General features: G+C 38.4%; 1 protein-coding gene across 1 annotated transcript; it reads right to left on the bottom strand.

Moving 5' to 3' along the window:
* Positions 1–6937: 6937 nt before the first annotated feature.
* Positions 6938–16253, bottom strand: LOC119790067 (interferon-induced GTP-binding protein Mx-like). Its single transcript, XM_038295396.1, has 12 exons — positions 15938–16253; positions 13382–13519; positions 13126–13280; positions 12752–12890; positions 12489–12687; positions 12319–12397; positions 11789–11911; positions 11558–11699; positions 11266–11424; positions 10851–10927; positions 8677–8883; positions 6938–7473 (listed from the first exon to the last, which is right to left on the bottom strand). Exons 1-12 carry the CDS (start codon positions 16122–16124, stop codon positions 7201–7203), a joined length of 1878 nt encoding a protein of 625 aa, XP_038151324.1. The 5' UTR covers positions 16125–16253; the 3' UTR covers positions 6938–7200.
* Positions 16254–17046: the final 793 nt, after the last annotated feature.

Genomic DNA, 17046 nt, shown 5'->3' with positions numbered 1-17046 from the left:
TGAAGAACCGAGAGATACTAAGCAAGGCAACCCAGCCGGGGATATCCGCATTTTAAGTTTCGTTTTACAAGGAATTGAAAACATTGGACCGAATCTGAAGGGAGTGTATTTTATTGTTGACAGATGAAACCTGATACGATTTTTTAAACGTTTTTTTTTCTTTCTTTCTTCTTTTTGAGTTTCAGTTTCATTTCTTCTCCTCTTATTGCTACTGCAGATATAATCTATGAAACTTTGTCACACTGCAACGATAGAAACTCACGTCCCTGTCACATTAAATTGTTGTACAAGTAAATTCTTTTAATCTGATATAACTATCCTTTATCTGTATCTTCACCCAGTTCGAAAATGTGTTAATCAGGCATCATAATGCCTCTTCGTGCACTGCACTTTTCTTTTTACTTTTATTCTGTTTGTGTTCAATGTTTTTTGTGCAAAATAAACGTAATCTTAAAACTTACAGTTGGAAAAATGTCCCTAGTGGTAGGACTTCCCAGATGGGAAGTTTCAGAAGTTTCTCACCAACCCTGACATCAAAAACTAATACGATCCTCCAAAGATGCTCCCAGGCAGTCCAAGGGGTCCAGGAGATAATGGCTAGATTAAAGCAGTTTTTTTTCCAAGCAACCCACAAATCCTTAAGAGCAATACCTTGCACTGAGCGTTCTTGTAGCAACAGGGGAGAGGAAAACTCCCTTTTAACAGGGAGAATGTCCAGCAGAACCAAGCTCAGGGTCAAGGCCGCCTGGGGTTCAAGGAGACAGAAACAGATAAAGACATAAAAGACAGAAGTTCTTTGGCGCTCTGTCCCCGGCAGAATACTTCAATGCTGTGAATGAACATATATTTGGATGAGTAACCTTGAAAAGGATTAGACTTCCCCCGGGGCCTGGACACTGGTGGTGGATTAAGCCAGAGAATGACTAGGACAGAGAATGAGGGAGGCGATGGGGTGGAGGTGGGTGAAAGTTTGCTTGCGTGTCGGAGAAAGAAGCTGGGCCAGGAGCTAAATTAAGGGGAACACGCAAGATGATTGGTTTGGGAGAAGGTGTTGCCCCCGAGCTGATTGGCTGGAGTTGAATGAGGGTAATTTTTGGTGTTTCAGGTGTAGCTGATAAGAGTCATCCAGATTTAATTTCCACTTAAGCTTCCTCTCTTCTGATTTTTTTCTATTTTGTTGGTTCCATTGGATATAATTAGCCTCATTACCAAGCATATTTAGTTGCTAATACCAGTGAACATTAAACTGGGAAATATAAAATAAAGTTGGTCTTCAGTTCAATTCAGTTCATTTATATAGCACTAATTTACAAAAGATGCTATATCAAGGCATTTTCCAAAGACAGTTGATAAAAGTTTCTAAGGAAAACCAGCGGACTGTATCTTATCTTTGACTTTGCAGTACACATTCCACTTGGATGGGCATGTGGCAGCAATAGTCACTTTGATTTTGTTGTTTACAGTATTCCCAGACACAGAGCATGCATTCAGTGATAGGTGAGAAGAATAATCCCCTTAACAGGAAGAAACTTCCAACAGAACCAGACTCAGTCTTAGCGGGCTTCTGCTGAAGCGATAGGGGGTTCAAGGAGACAGTAGCAGACATATAAAAGGATCATTAATGCACTAAAGCATAAAAAGTTGTTAGAAAAGTATTCCCCAGTGTGTATACAATATGAAATTTCACTTAGGACAGCTTTTCAGACAGTAAATGTTCCTTTCCATAAAGTGCAGCAGTGATCAAATGTAAACAGTGTGTGAGAAAAAACATGGTGCAAAAAATGCATTGATATAGAAGTTCAGAGCATTGATATATATGGTGCAAATATGCAGTATATTTGGTTTGGTGTTATCAGTGTGATGCAGAGTTAATGACATGATTTAGAATTTTTTTTTTTTTCAACAGTTGATGGCTGATGGCAGTGGGGAAGAAACTGTTGCAGAATCTGCTGGAGCTGCGGTGCATGCTCCAAACCCAGAGGCCAGCAGGGGGAACAGTCCATGGTGGGAGTGTTCATTAATAATGTTACGGGCTCGGGACCACAGCGCTGAGATGAAATGTCTTTAATGGAGGGAAGAGGAGCCCTGATGATCCTATCTGCTGTTCTCACTACTATTCTCACTTTCTTCCAGTCAGAGGTGCTGCAGCCTCCACAACACACAGTGAGACAGCTGGTCAGAACGCTCTCTATGGTGCTTCTGTAGAAGGTGGTGAGGAATGGGTGGGTGGGAGCAGGTGGGCTCTCCTCATCCTCCGCAGGAAGTACAAACGCTTTTGTTACCTTTTGACCAGTGAGGTTGTTTGTGATGTGCACCCCCAGGAATTTGGTGCTTGATGAAGTGCTCTTTTAGGAACTTAAAGCCAGGCACACACTGCACAATTTCTTTGCTCTTTTCGGGCCGACTTTCTAGTTGTGCGAGAATCGTACGTCCTGTGTTGTGTAGTGTACAGGGGGTTATGAGCGGCGATCAGCCTCTCACGACCACCTCCTGATCAGGAACCGTAAGGTGGGGAGAAAATCAAACATGTTTGAAATTCAGTCGGCTGTCGTGGGAAATTGCTCAGATGAAAACACAGAAGCATGGCGGGGATGCGAGTGAAATTAAGTTTGTTCTGTAAAAAAGGACAGACTATAGTTGGTCGCATCAGGTTTTATGGACAAATATAGCTGAGTATCATCAGCATAACTGGAAATTGATCCAATGCTGTCTAACAATGCCACCAATCAGGAACATTTATATACTTGTTATTACTATTTTGATTGATGATGTATTAGTCTGTTAAGTCCTAATATTAACTGCCTGTTATGAGTCAAATGAATGATTTCCAGGTAGTTGATATAATTAGGACAGTTCTTCTGTAAGGATATACAGTTATCGTGTTCATAACAGATAAATGGAAATGAAATGGGAGCACAGACAGTGTGACTCTTTCTTAACAGCAAGTATCTGTGCTTTATAAAGAACACTGAGTAATAGCTTGCTTTGGCTGAAACCAAGAATCCAAACCTTTACAAACGTGTTTGATGTGGCAGACTGGAGTTCAGGAATCGTGAGGTCGCGACCATTGTGGGCAAATCGCTCAGGGCGCATGCGCAAACAAGGATTCTTCTTTTTATTCTTCCTCTCAGACGTAAACACAGCAGCATGGCAGGGATGCAATAATTGAAATGCAGCTCTGTCTGTAAAATTGACGGACCGCATTAGCCGCGTTCACTCAGTCATGTCTTTTTTCCAAATACGTTGTTGCCTTTTTTTAAGGACTTTTAGCACAAAATTGCACAAATTGCCAAGGCAGCGCGTTTCACTATAGTGAGCTTCATTTCCCCCTTCCATTTGTTTGGCTTCGGATAGAGGAGTCAGAGCAGCTTCATCTCACTGCGGAGCTGAGTCCGATGTGGTTTTTAGCCGTGCATAGGCTGCAGCAACAGCTGCATGCAAAGATTGAAAAAATTGCACAGTGTACGCCTGGCTTGAGCTATGATTCTTAGCCGACTTGAAGAAGCAAGCTTTGTTGGTAAGCGCTGCCTTCTTTACCCTTCTGTCAAAATCTGCTGACATGTCTATTTAATACATATGCATTATGTAGTGTTATTTAAAGAGTTTGTGCTGAGTGATGTCTTCTTAGAAAAGAATCGGGGAGAGAAAGCTTAAAGGTGTAAACACAGAGCTTTCCGTTTACACAGCAAATAGACCTAGCCCTAGCACCTTCCAGGTGTTCACAGATATATTCAACCCCGAATAATATTGTGTAATCACCATAGGTTTTATTATAAGATCTAATTCCCCAAAATCATTTTCAAGTAAGCTTTTTATATATACCGTACGGTAAGTACCAAGAGAAACTTTATGGAAACAACCATGGTCTGCTTGTGAAAGCTAGTATGTTGGGCTATTATCTAGCTCTTGGACATTTATCACCAGCTTTATATCAGCAAAACACGAAGACAAAAAAAAGGATTCTCATGGATGCATAACACTAGTAAACTACAAGCATATTACATGTAAATTCATGTTAAATATAGCCTATCAACCAAAAGGCATTATGCAGCCTTTGGCATACTTCACAGTGATTTAACAATGTTAAGAAGGTATAATTTCATTATATTAAGATCTTTAATTAATAACTCTTCTTTTGCTCTTGAATTTTGAGAAAATTCCAGCTTTTGTACAAGTCAGTTAAATAAAACTGGCCCCATTGTTATCTAATGACTGATGTATTGCTAAGGTTTCTTTTTTAGCCTCTCCTGCAGAGGACGTGCTGCTCTGACCATAAAGGATTTTCTTAATTAAACTCTCTTCAAAGAAAAACCTGTAAACGTATTTTTGCTTTACTGCATTAGTCCAATACTTCATGTTTTATGACATTTCTTTGTACTCCATGTTTACATATGTTACTGCAAAATGTAAATGCAATCACATTTCATAAGTGCATGCTAGGATGATGAGGATTAGAGTCTGCAAACTTCAGAGAGGACAGTTTAAACCCTTAAGTAGTTCATAAAGGAGATAATGACTCATACAATACTTCAACCCTCATTTCTTTGCTTTGTTTAATTCTGTGTCTGTATGAGAACAAAAGCCAAATATAAGTTGGTTTATATCACACAATAGGCAAGGAACAAAAAACAAACAAAAAAACAGTTGTAATAACAATAAAAATCAACTTCCTTTTTCAATGTTATGGTACAAGCTACTGTGCAAAAAAGCATAAATATCCCAACCATAAGCGTCGTTAGACCTATTTAAGAGTGGCTTCAGTCACCCTTTCTTTGGCATTAGCCACCCTATAATTATTTTGCGATTTAAAAAAAAAATTTTTTTTTTTTTCTGTATTTATTTTTTCCTCATATTTTCCCAAAACAAATGCAGTAAAGCACCGAATATAGGCCATAAAGAAGACAAGTTAATCTGAACAATCATAGGCGTAACTTCCTTAAGGACTGGTGTGGACATGTCCCCACCAATATTTTGTACACGTATTTTGCTTTCGGTGCTGTGTATATCTGATTAAAACCTCATTCATGCCGCTCCTCAGAAAGAAAATAAAAAAAGTTCTCCCCGCTGCTCACCGTCCACAAACCCCGACAAAAACTCAGAAAAAAGAATCTGTTGCCTCTCGCTTTCTCCCCATCACCCCCTCCAACCTCTCCCCATAACATTTGAATTGAAGATATCCGCGGGTGACGGGTCGGGTTCGGTAGTCATCCTAACGGGTTCGGGCGGGTGCGGGTTGGTAAAACTCGACCCATGCAGGTCTCTAAGCTACACTACATTCAGTATCGTTGCCATAGAAACAGACAACAGCGCCAATATATCAGAATTATACTAAAACACACGCAAATAATTTCCCAAATAAAAAACAGGACTTTCAGTCCATTAGTTTTCCGTTTTTAGAGGGTTGTTTATTTTGCGTTTATTAAGTGATGGCTGTGGTATATTAGCTTTCACTGCTATAAGCTTTCGCAGCACTGATTGATTAATTTAAACACCTGCTCTACTGATGGTCTATCGGAGTTGGTGTTTAGGTTGAACATAAAGAACACCTTTTATTTGAAGCTTCTTGTAGCTACTGTTTTAATCCCGGCTTTACTTAAAACTTTTTCCTGACTTTGATAGTGTTGCCATTCAGTAGCAAGCACTGCGCCCCTTTTTCTTTTATATGTACACGTACATTTAAGATTTAGCGTGTTAAGTTGACAACTCATGAGCAAGCTGCTTTTTGCATTCTAGCAGGAAGGTAAGGATAGGATCTTGCAGGTGTGACGTCACTCTGCAGGGGGTCCAAAGATAAAAGATTTAAACAATTTTGGCATTGGAATTTCAGATTTAAGGGAGTTAGAAAGTTCACTTAGTAAAAGTGCAAACAATAAATCTGATTACCGATTACTTTTAAGCTGGTTGAACATACTGTGACAGACTGGTGACCTGTCCAGGGTGATCCCACCTCTCACCCAGAACGTGGCTAGAGATATGCACCAGCACCTTCTGATCCCACTGAGGGATAAGGTTAAAGAAAATGGATGGTTGAACATAGTCCGCTGATTCTATCAAATCAGTATTGATACCCTCAGGGGCGGATTTAGGAAATTTGGGGCCCTAGGCAAAGACAGGCAGGGGGCCCCCTGAGAAGTAAACCCATAAAACAGCCCCATTCTACAGATAGAGAAATGTTAATAGAATAGACATCCATTATTTGTTCTAGGTTTTGTCCCTCTCTTCTTGTCCCTTTTTCCTCTCTATTTATCAGCGTTCTGATGGCATTTTAGCCAAAGGATTTTTTATCAAAAACATAATTAATGTGCACAAATAAGGATTAGTTGTATTAACCATACTGGAAACAGAGTTTTATGGGGCCCCCAGGAACTTGGGGCCCTAGGCAACTGCCTAGTATTGCCTAATGGTAAATCCCCCCCTGGATACCCTGCTGGTGGATGTTCTTGACAGAAAGACGGAGTTGCTTAATCATATTCTGCTTAAGGCCCCATAAGATCTTGTCCGAGTCCTGGTTTAAAAGTAAATTAATTTTAAAAAGTGACCCAAAATTGACTGTCAATAAATGTTCTACAAAATTGATATATTTATTTGATTTCTTTGATTTGTACTGTCTGTTTAGATTTATGTGATATTTTTTGCACAAAATATATAAGTGAATATTGTAACAGTTATGTTTTCAACTGTAAGCATTAAATTGATAAATGTTATTCGCATTTTTTTGGCTTTATCCTTTCCAACAAAAAAAAAAAGGCGTCGCGCAGGTAGCTCCCTTTCCTTATGAGCCGTCCCCAACAACTTTCAACACAAAGTTACACCCTTGTCTTAGACAACGCCTTAGCAGGTGCACTGAAAAAATTTGGCGCGTGCTATGCGCGCGCATTATCTTCTAGGGGCTGAGCCACCCTTGTCTCTTAAACCTAGAGACGCCCCTGGTCCCAACATAGCAGGTTTCTATTTCTAAAAACACCCTTTTATATATTAAGAACAGGATATAGCTCAATTTAAAACATTTCAAATGACCAAACCTTTTTACATATATTCTACAGTATATTTTATTAATATTAGAGTAAAACAAATTCCTATTTACTGAAAATAAATTTCTCAAAAACCTGTGAAAATTTAAAGGTGAGATCATACTACCACTATCCAAACTTCACTAAACCATTCCTGAATATTGGTATCAGCTGAATTAAATCTGTGATTTCATTCATCCCAGACGGTTTCCGTTGTGGTAAGGTCGCACATGTTCATGCTAAATTCACTCAGTATAATGCGTGCCTTGGAGAGTCGTTTAATGGAGTTGTGCAGAAGGCTTCTGCGGTCTTTTATGCCTCCTTCCTCTTGCAGCAGCAGCTCCATTTTCCCCTTGTCTTGAAGCATCTGTAGCATCTCTCTCTGCAGCTGAACTGCAGACTCCTGCAGCATCTGGTACTGGATCACCAAGGGGATCTGGTCGGCCAGACGCTGACCAGCGATCTGTGGTATCAAGAAAGAGTAATGGTCTAAGATCTAGCATTAAATATTACTATCAGATATACCACCAATATAAGATATACCATTCTGCTTCTTTGTCTTGGAACTTGAACTTACCTTGAATACTCTTTGAAATGCTCTGTTTAAGGATTGTATTTTCTTTGTGGTATCCTTATCTGACTGACATTGTTCTTTAGGGATGCAATAAAAGAATCTTAAAGCAATAACTTCAGAAGGATGCTATTTGTTTCTGCAACAAGTATCTGGTTCAATCTATTAATACCCAATCCTATCCTAGGTATCTACTCTGAAGCAGACTGATTAATTTCGAGCTTTATTAGGTGCATTTTGCAAGTTAGACTTTGAGGCTTGTTGACTCATAGCTGGTGCTGTCATATCCAAGAAAACTTAGATCTGTCACAGTCTTGGTGCTGTTATGTTTTCTTTTGAGTATTCAGTTTAACTTTGCTCCATATTTTCTAGTTTTAATGGTTTAATTCTTATTTTGTTGTGTTTTCTAGATATATTTGAGTTCTTAGGTTTTTATTTGTTGCCCTCTGGTGTTGTTCTTTTCCCTTGCTCCTTTCAAGTCTGCTCTGTTCACACCTGCTCCCAATCTGCTCGTTAGTCCTCTCTTTATTCAGTCTCCCATAAATGCACTCCCTGTGCAGTTCCTCAGTGCTGGTTCCTCGTCTAACTTCCTCCAACTCCGTCTCACTGTGTCTCCTCGTCGTGATTGTTTTCCCCTGAAGTCTCTATGATTTCTGGTTTGTTTTACTTTTCTCATGTTTAATTTTTGGATTCCTACCTGAGCTGTCTTTAATTAAATCTACAAGAAACAGTTACTGATTCTGAGTGCTTAAATCTAGCATATCTCTGGTAAATGTCCTTCAATTTTGATTCTAAATTGTTTCTTCTCAGCAGGGCAGGTCCATCTGAGTGCTTAAAAGGTGACAGAGTATACTTTTTTCGATATAGTGTAGGATTTTAAACTATACTACTGGCTTTTAAGCCGACTTTTATTGTCTACGTTATCCATTAAAACATTCCTAATCAAGATAGAAACTGCACTAGATACCATTAGTCAGACAATAGGAAAATGGAAATTTAACACTGTACACAAAGTATTTAAATGTATGATTTCAAAAACACATAAAACTGTTGATTTTCATCAATAAACAAGGAGCATTCTTGTTTAAACCTTACTTGGAAATAGGATTTCAGGTGTCTTGTCATCTCCCTCAGGTTGGCTCCAGTTTCATTATTAATTATAACTTCTTCTCTCTTCCTCTTCCCTAGCTTCTTGCTGTATCTGCAGTCCTGAGTGTAAACAATTAGCTCCATCTTAAACTGGGTCCGCAGCATGGACTCTGCCAAGGCTTCCTTGTTGTTAGCGATGGCTTCGATCTTTATCTGAAACAGACAAATGTTTTGTCTATAGACATTTTTTTCATGTATCTATTTGGCAAAACAAAACCATCCAAAATTACTGGTACTTCTGAACAACTTCGTAGAGAATTTACATTGCTATAAAATAATAGAAATTACTTCTTGACTAACCTTAAAGTGCATAATAAAACACAAATGGAACTTGAGCTAGCAGTCAAAAATGACAAATAATCCCCATAAGCACCCCCACTCCACAATAACCCAAAGTCATGTAAAGGTAATTACCAGTAGTAAAAAAGAAAAGAAAGAAGGGGGTTGATAGAATTATTATTTTATTTTATTATTTTTTTTGGAGCATGCATAGCCTAATTAATATAGTCTATTCACCTAAAGCAATATGCATGGTATGGTTGGTACATGTCAGGTACACCGGTCATTGACATTGACCAAGGCACCTTACAGTAGAACTGCAGTCAGGCCCTGGACTGGCATGGTTATCACTGGCCCTACATAGTTAGGGAAAAACAGAGAGAACAAATTTCCCACTGGGATCAGCTGCATAGTCATGGTAGGCCACTTCTTTGATTTTATTTATTTTGCTGAAGCTACTCATAAGCCACTGCCCGCTAAAGGTTGAGAGGGCAATATTATTGACATTACTGTTAATATATAGTAAAGATTTTACATATTCAGTAAGAAATTTTCACAAGGGATGGTATGGGGGATGGTTATTTAAAAAGGGGGAGAATTTTTAAGATTCTTTTAAGTAGGAAAATGCCATCCCCCCTAAACTCCAGTACTGGTATTTACATATTCCACACCCGTCACTGCACAAAGCTTAAACAGGAGGTATTCTGTATTGTATACAGCAACATAACAAAACAAAACAAAAAAAATCATACATAGATGGCTCACTCTCTCTATTTTTAAAGGGTGCTTTCTTCCAAAAATAAGCTATTGTGCCAGTTTAAAAGCTAATGTACCAACTCCAGTTCTGGTATTTACTTATTCCACACCCATCCCCGCACAAAGCTTAAACATCAGGTATTCTGTATTATATACAGCAACATAATAAAAAAAAAACCCAAAGAATACATACATAGATGGCTCACTCTCTGTTTTTAAAGGGTGCTTTCTTCCAAAAATAAATTATTGTGCCAGTTTAAAAGAAATACATCAAAAAAATGTTTATACCCACGGACACGTAGATATAGACTGAGTTCATATAAACCTGTTCCACAGTGATATGATCATATGGGTAAGAAAATATGCCTATTTATTATTGTGTCCATCATGCCTTAGACATGATCTAAAAGCCTGTGGGGGCAGTGCTATGGTCTGGGTCTGTTGTACTTAGTTCAGCAGTAACATTTCAAAGAATAAGCTCAGTTGAAAGATTATACGAAATAATACATTAACATATTTCTTCTCCTCTGTTGGCATGAGTATACTTCATAATGACAATGCCACGATTCATTGGCTCAAGCTCTGCAAGAATAGTTTAGGGAGTGAGACATTACATGTGGGTTGTCTAGTACAAGGTCGAGTCAAGAGTTTAACCCTGCTAATGACTTTTGAAATGTGCTAGATAAGATTTTTCCACAGTGATCTATCTCTCTAGATCTAGACTGAAAATAGTTTGGGTCTGGATGGTAATAAATGTGACTTTGCACAGGCGTATTGGAATTATTTGACAGTGAATTTGTGGTGAAATCACAGCATTGAACAAAACTTGGGGTTTGGGCCCTTTATTGAAATGGGTGGTGTCATCAGAGAAAAAAAGACATCAGGGGATATATTTCTCAAGTCTATAATACCAAAGCTTCAGTGAAAGAATGGCGAAGAGGTTCCTGGAGTACATGTGGTGCATTTACTGCTTAACTGTAATAGATTTTGTTTATTTTATATTTTGTCTATTTGTAATGTATGATGTCTGAGGTTATAAAATTTTGATCTGGAACATTAAAAAAAGGAACAGCATAAGACCATACCTTGGCTGTTCTAAGAAGGTTAGGCAGGCCAATCAAGCTCTTCCGGGCCAATCCAAATAGCTCTTTCTTCACAAGTTCTGTGGATGCACAAACATGAAAGAATAACAGACAAAAATTCTGTTTAAATTATAAGTTATGTCTGAATATTTATTTAAATGAGGCCATTACAACAATACCAATTTAATAAAGTATTAAATTTTGTTTTGTCTTTAAATTTCAGCGAACATGAATTATGAGAATGACTATAGAAAATGAAAAAGCTAAAATATTTTAAATATAAGCCTTTCCTGTTGTACAAGGAGATGTTTTTATATAAATTGTCTAAACACACCAAGCCAGTTTGATGAGCAAAATCCTGCTCAACTCAAGGCTGAGTGAATGGTATTCACCGGGATGTCACAAACAGACAATATACCTGACACCTCCTTGAGTTTCTGGACAGCAGGCTCCTCCAGCAGCTTGATCTGCTCTTGCGTCATTGCCTCGAATGTCTTGTAGTTAACGAAGCCTGGAAGTTCTTTTCCACGGTACTTGCGTTCATACTGAGCCACCTCTTTTTGAATATTCCAGTTGACTGAAAGAAAGTTCAGAATAAAATCACATCAGGTAAATCTGGAACTATTAAATGAAAAACAGGAAGGCAATAGGCCTTAAATCTGGCCAGACTATATTTTACAAACCTATTTAAAAGCTTATAATTCACCTACATGCTGTTCCAGAGTCATCGATAATTGCTTTCCAGAGTAAGAACTGTTGCCTCAGTGTGGAGAAGATCTTGGACTTGTATCCACATTTAATGTCCTCCCCTTTGCTGAGATAAATAGCATCCTGTGTGAAGGCTGTCACCCTCTAAGACCACACAAAAGGATTTAAAAAAAAATCAGTTTTTGCAATGGCTCTTCTTCCATACATTAAAAAAAGGCAGCCATTAAACTCACATCGATAAGGAAACCGAGTCTCTCAGTGGAATCAGATGGTGGCCCACAGCCCAAGTTATCCAGCTTTGCCTGTGTATCTTTCAGTTTGGTATCTATCTGTTCCTCCAGTTTAGGTAGAGATTTCTGCAGAGAAGATTTTTATTAAAACTAAGGATTAAAATGTAAAAAGCTGTTTAAAGGTAGCTATATAAGGGCGTTGGATGTAGGAGTTTGCCCTGAAATCGAAGGGTTGACGGTTCAAGCCCCGACTCTGACTTTCAGTGTCGTTCTGTCCTTGGGCAAGACACTTCACCTGCATTGTCTACTGATGTTGGTCAGAGGGCCCGGTGGCGCCAGTGTATGGCAGCCCCGCTTCTGTCAGTGAGCCCCAGGGCAGCTGTGGCTACAATGTAGCTTGCCACCATAAGTGTGTGAGTGTGTGTGTGAATGGGTGAATGAATGTAGTGTAAAGCGCTTTGGTCAAGTCTCCTAACTTGAATAAAGGTGCTATATAAGTACATGCCATTTACCATATAAGAAGAGATATTTACCTGGATGTGAATCACTAGCTCCAGGGTGAGTTTCTCTGCTAGCAGAGGGACAGTGGCCAGACCTTCATATAACAGAGTCCTAAAGAATATATGAACCAAAACAGTGTACCAGTTATTCTGCAAGCAATCATTTCTTTGCTTTATATAACTTTCAAAATTAGTGTGCTTACTGAAAATGTGCATGATCACTAAAAAAGGCTTTCTCTCTTTCGATTGCTTCAGTCAGAGACAACTTCTCTGTGATCTCCTTCTGGCCCCTGCATTTGACAATCATGTAGCCCTTTTTCAGAGGGATGACTTCATTGTGGACTGTTTTCAACACCGTCTCCTCCGTGCCTTTGTCCACCAAATCAGGCTTGGTCAGGATACCTGAGCAAAAGGGAATTCCTAAGTACCGAGCAAAGTTGTTTGGTTTAAAATTACTTTGACTTACCCAGAGTCCTCTCTCCAGCAGGATCAACCTGCTTAGCCATGTGTAAGGCCTCTGTGGTCGCGATGTCAACATTGGATGGGACCACCACCAAGCTGATGGTTTCTTGTTTTTTGATGAATTTCTCAATAAGAGCCTTTATCTGAAATTACAAAATCAAACCTCCCAAAAATAGTTTTAAGGTTGACTAAATGGCAGCACATGTGACAAATTTTCGATAACCCAATTTTTTATTGTTATTAAATTCTCTGTACTCTATTGCACGTATTGTATCTATGCAGGAAACCAAAATTTGCCAATAATCAAATCCCTTTTCTTTAGATTGATTTTCTATAAAGATAACAACCCCGAGGAAAAAAAAAAAAGAGGAAACACACCTGATCACCAATTCTCTCATTTTGTCCTTTTACGGCCACCCTGGCGATGCCAGGAAGGTCAATGAGAGTCAGGTCCGGAACATCGGAGGAGACGATTTCCAGAGTGATGAGCTCACTGCTGATATTGCTACCTTTTCCAGCCATTTTATCCTGTGCTGGGGGATGATAAAATAGGTGGAGGTTCTCATCATTAAAGCACACAGGATATTAAAATCTAATTCCTAGCAATACATTCATGAACAATGCAACATTTTACCTTCCCTGATTTTTTTCTCCACCTTTACCGGATCATCAATCTCCTCCTCATGACCTTGATAACTGATCTTTCCATACCACTCCTGACCGCCTTTACTTCTCTTCATCTTCAGCAATAGAGGGCATCTTGTAACAATGCCTGCACAAATGATGAGTCAGCATCATGGGAAGAAAAAAAAAAACACAAAAACATAAACAAAACACAGTTGGCCTATCTGTTGTGTTTTCAAAGTGGATAAGTAATTTTTATAACGCAGTTATAGGGCCGGATCTATCAAAGGTTTGCGTGTATAAAAACGTGAGCTATTTCACTGCGCAAGCTAAAAAATGTACAAACTGATCTATCAACAGCGTGCTAAAAGGATTTGGTCTTTAAAACGTGCTAAATAGCGCCTCTTATCCATTTAGTACTTTTTCTGCAATGAATATGCAATATGGGGCGTTTACACGCAAAAGTGCGTCTTGTGGGAGGAGAACATGTAAATATATTAACTTAGCACTCGCAAAGTGATTTATCAAACCTGAAAGCAATTTTGCTAACGGTATCTGACTCTATATTTAACACGTTTCAAAAGAAGGTGCAAATGGTCTGTATGCGTAATTGCGCACACATGGCAGCGGTTATTGTCGCAAGAAGGAGACATCGAAATGAAGCAAGGAGACGCAGAGAACGCATTTTTTCACTCCGTGTGAATATTTTTGGAATGAACGAGGAAACAATCATCAAAACATATCGTTTATCCAGCATTGCCATTTTGGAGCTGTTGGGGGAACTCCGAATGGATTTGGAGCCAGCCACAAGGAGGACCCACGCAATACCAGATATCACAAAACTCCTTGCAACATTGCACTTTTTTGCATCTGGGATCTCCCAATCTCGTTTTTCAGAAGTGCTGTCCGACGTTCTAAATGCCATGTCGCCCTGACGCCCTATCGGAGAACCCCGACGTCCTACTTGCGCCTGTGGAGCAACATGCCAATGCTGCGGGGATGCGTACGCGCTGTAATCTCATCCTCAGTCACTTCTTGTGAGCCATTTGGTATGTGCATTTTTCTACAGGTCAACACAAAACACCTGTTTTTCTTTTTTTTTTACTGCAGTGAAGTAGAAATTCAGCCACATACCACCTTAGGGAATAAAGGTTGCCAAAGTTTATATATATATATATATATATATATATATATATATATATATATATATATATATATATATATATATATACAATATATATATATGTATATGTATATATATATATATATATATACAATATATATATATGTATATATATATAATATATATATATATATATATATTTTATTTTATTTTTTTTGGAGGGGGTGGGGGTGTCACTGTAAGATTAAAATTTCTTAATGCACTAGTTTGCACAAACTACAAACGACTTTGCCGCAAACCACAAAACACGCAAAACCATCATTTAAATAGGGCGTCTCCAACAGTTTTGCACCTGCCATCAGTTACGCAATTGCTCTTGTTAAATCACCCACAAACCATGGTTCAGCCCCTCGAGCAAAATTCCAGTTTGCGAGCGCAAATTACTGCACGCAAAATTGGATCTTGATAAATCGGCCCATAGTGTATGAAATCTTATATAGGGAAACAGCAGTGTTAACAGTGCTGGTGAATATTCTCAGACATCCAGGTCATAGTTATTCCAAAAAAGTATGTCTGTCAGAGCGCCCAAATGAAAAATAATAAAGTCAATATCTATGACATTAGCATTGTTTTCAAAAACACTTGCTAAATGTCTCAGCTCACTGAGAACTTCATCGTAGGTAGCCATCTTTGTTGTGACTGTGGCCGGTGGCTGTAAACCAATCAATGGGGAGAAGTTGAGCCCTTAAGACACACCCCTTCCTCATTTACATAATGAGGCAGAAAAACATACAGAAAAGTAAATACAACTGGCAAAAATAAATAACATGGAAGAGAAAGGAAGAATAAACCAGATAAAAATACTATAACATGCACAAAAATAAATACTTAAAAAAAATAAGTATATAACAGACTATAAATAAATAAGGTAATTATTACAAAGGTAAAAAACAACAACAAAGAAGTTAATTAAAAGAGATATATACATTTATGTCTCACTGTATAGTTTAATTTCTATCTAGATTTATTTGTTTATTGTATTTTTGAGAGGCAATTAATTGTATGCTTAATTATTTTTTAAGCGTTTATTTACTTCTGTATTTATTTTTAATAATGGCAGGATTGGTCCTCCATATTAGAGTAACAGATTATAATTAAAAATGTCCCCGGATCTTTTCTGGTTGTTGATTTTCTTTATTCGGAACCCGCTGATTTATCGTATCCACTAATGCATACTTCTTTTCTTTATTCAAAAACTTTAAAAACAATTAAAATGGGAATGGTGGAAAGTATGTACGCAGAAGGGTTTTACATTTGGTGTAAAAAAAAAAAAAAAAAAAAAAAAAAAAGCAATTATCTAATAATTCAATATTATTTATTTAATAAGGCCATTATGCTTTTTGAACCACAAAATGTTTCAATGACAATCATAGCATCACCCACCACTTCCTCTGGGCAGAGCCACCCCTGAAAGCGCCTCCAGCACCGAGCTCTTCCCGGAGCTCTGGTCTCCTATCACGGCTATGGCCGGCAGCGCCAGGTCCTTCTCCACTCCCAGAGAGCGCAGGGAGTCGATCAGGTCGATGCAGGGACGCACCTTCTCCTCATACTGCTGGTTCAGAGAGTTCATGATGTGCGCACCCGTCCTTTGAGCGAACAAAACGTAGAAGTGAAGACGATGAAAAAGTGTTGTCGGTTTTCCAACAGAGCAAACACTGGGCGTTTATATAGTAAGGCACAAAGAAGAAAAAAATGCAGAGATAGGTTTCTGTTTCCCTGTGCGTTTCGTTTCACTATAAGTATCGTATCCTGGAAGCAGGTAAATATTTTACAGCCAGGAAACCAAGTTACTATTGTTGAGAGAAATGTGGTGTTCTTTTCAGAACAGATCAAGCAGCTGCACCTTTAACAATGTTTCAGGACTTAAGACTTCTTTTCAGTTTACATTACATTTAATTTAAAATTTTTATGTTTCAGACTTTATATTTTCAAAATGTAACCTATAAATAGAGTGCTATTTCTTTCTTCCCTTTGTATTTCACTATTGATGACAGGACTTTGTCAGGTAGCTGAGTTTTGTGAAAAGAAGGGTGTCACATGTGTTAGGTTTCTGTTTTCTGTCATGTTTTTCTTTTGAGGATCCAGTTTTGCTTTTCTCCTTGTTTCCTAGTTTTTATGGTTTAATTCTTAGTTTATTGTGTTCTTTGGTTTTTTTTAAGTTACTGTCCTAGTCTGGGTTCTGTTATGTTTTCTTTTGAGTGTTTAGCTTTACTTTTCTCCATCTTTTATAGTCCTAGTGGTTTAATTATTATTTTATTGCTATTTCCATTCTTCCAGGTTTTTTATTTGTTGCCCTCTGCTGCCCTCTTGTGTTCTCCTTTCTCCCTAGCTCCTGTTTTATTTCTGCTCTGTCCACACCCGTTTCCAATCTTTACATTAGCGCTCTCTTTGTCTCCTTTAAAAGCCCTCTCTGTTCAGTTCCTCTTTGCTGGGTCCTCGTCTAACCTCTTCAGTCTTCCTCCACTTCGTGTCTCTGAGCCTTCCTCCTTGAG

Source organism: Cyprinodon tularosa, unplaced genomic scaffold, assembly GCF_016077235.1.
Source record: "Cyprinodon tularosa strain WSP-4 unplaced genomic scaffold, ASM1607723v1 ctg11, whole genome shotgun sequence".
NCBI lineage: Eukaryota > Metazoa > Chordata > Actinopteri > Cyprinodontiformes > Cyprinodontidae > Cyprinodon > Cyprinodon tularosa.
Note: the sequence above shows the minus strand (reverse complement) of the source record. Positions and strands in the feature narration are given on the sequence as shown.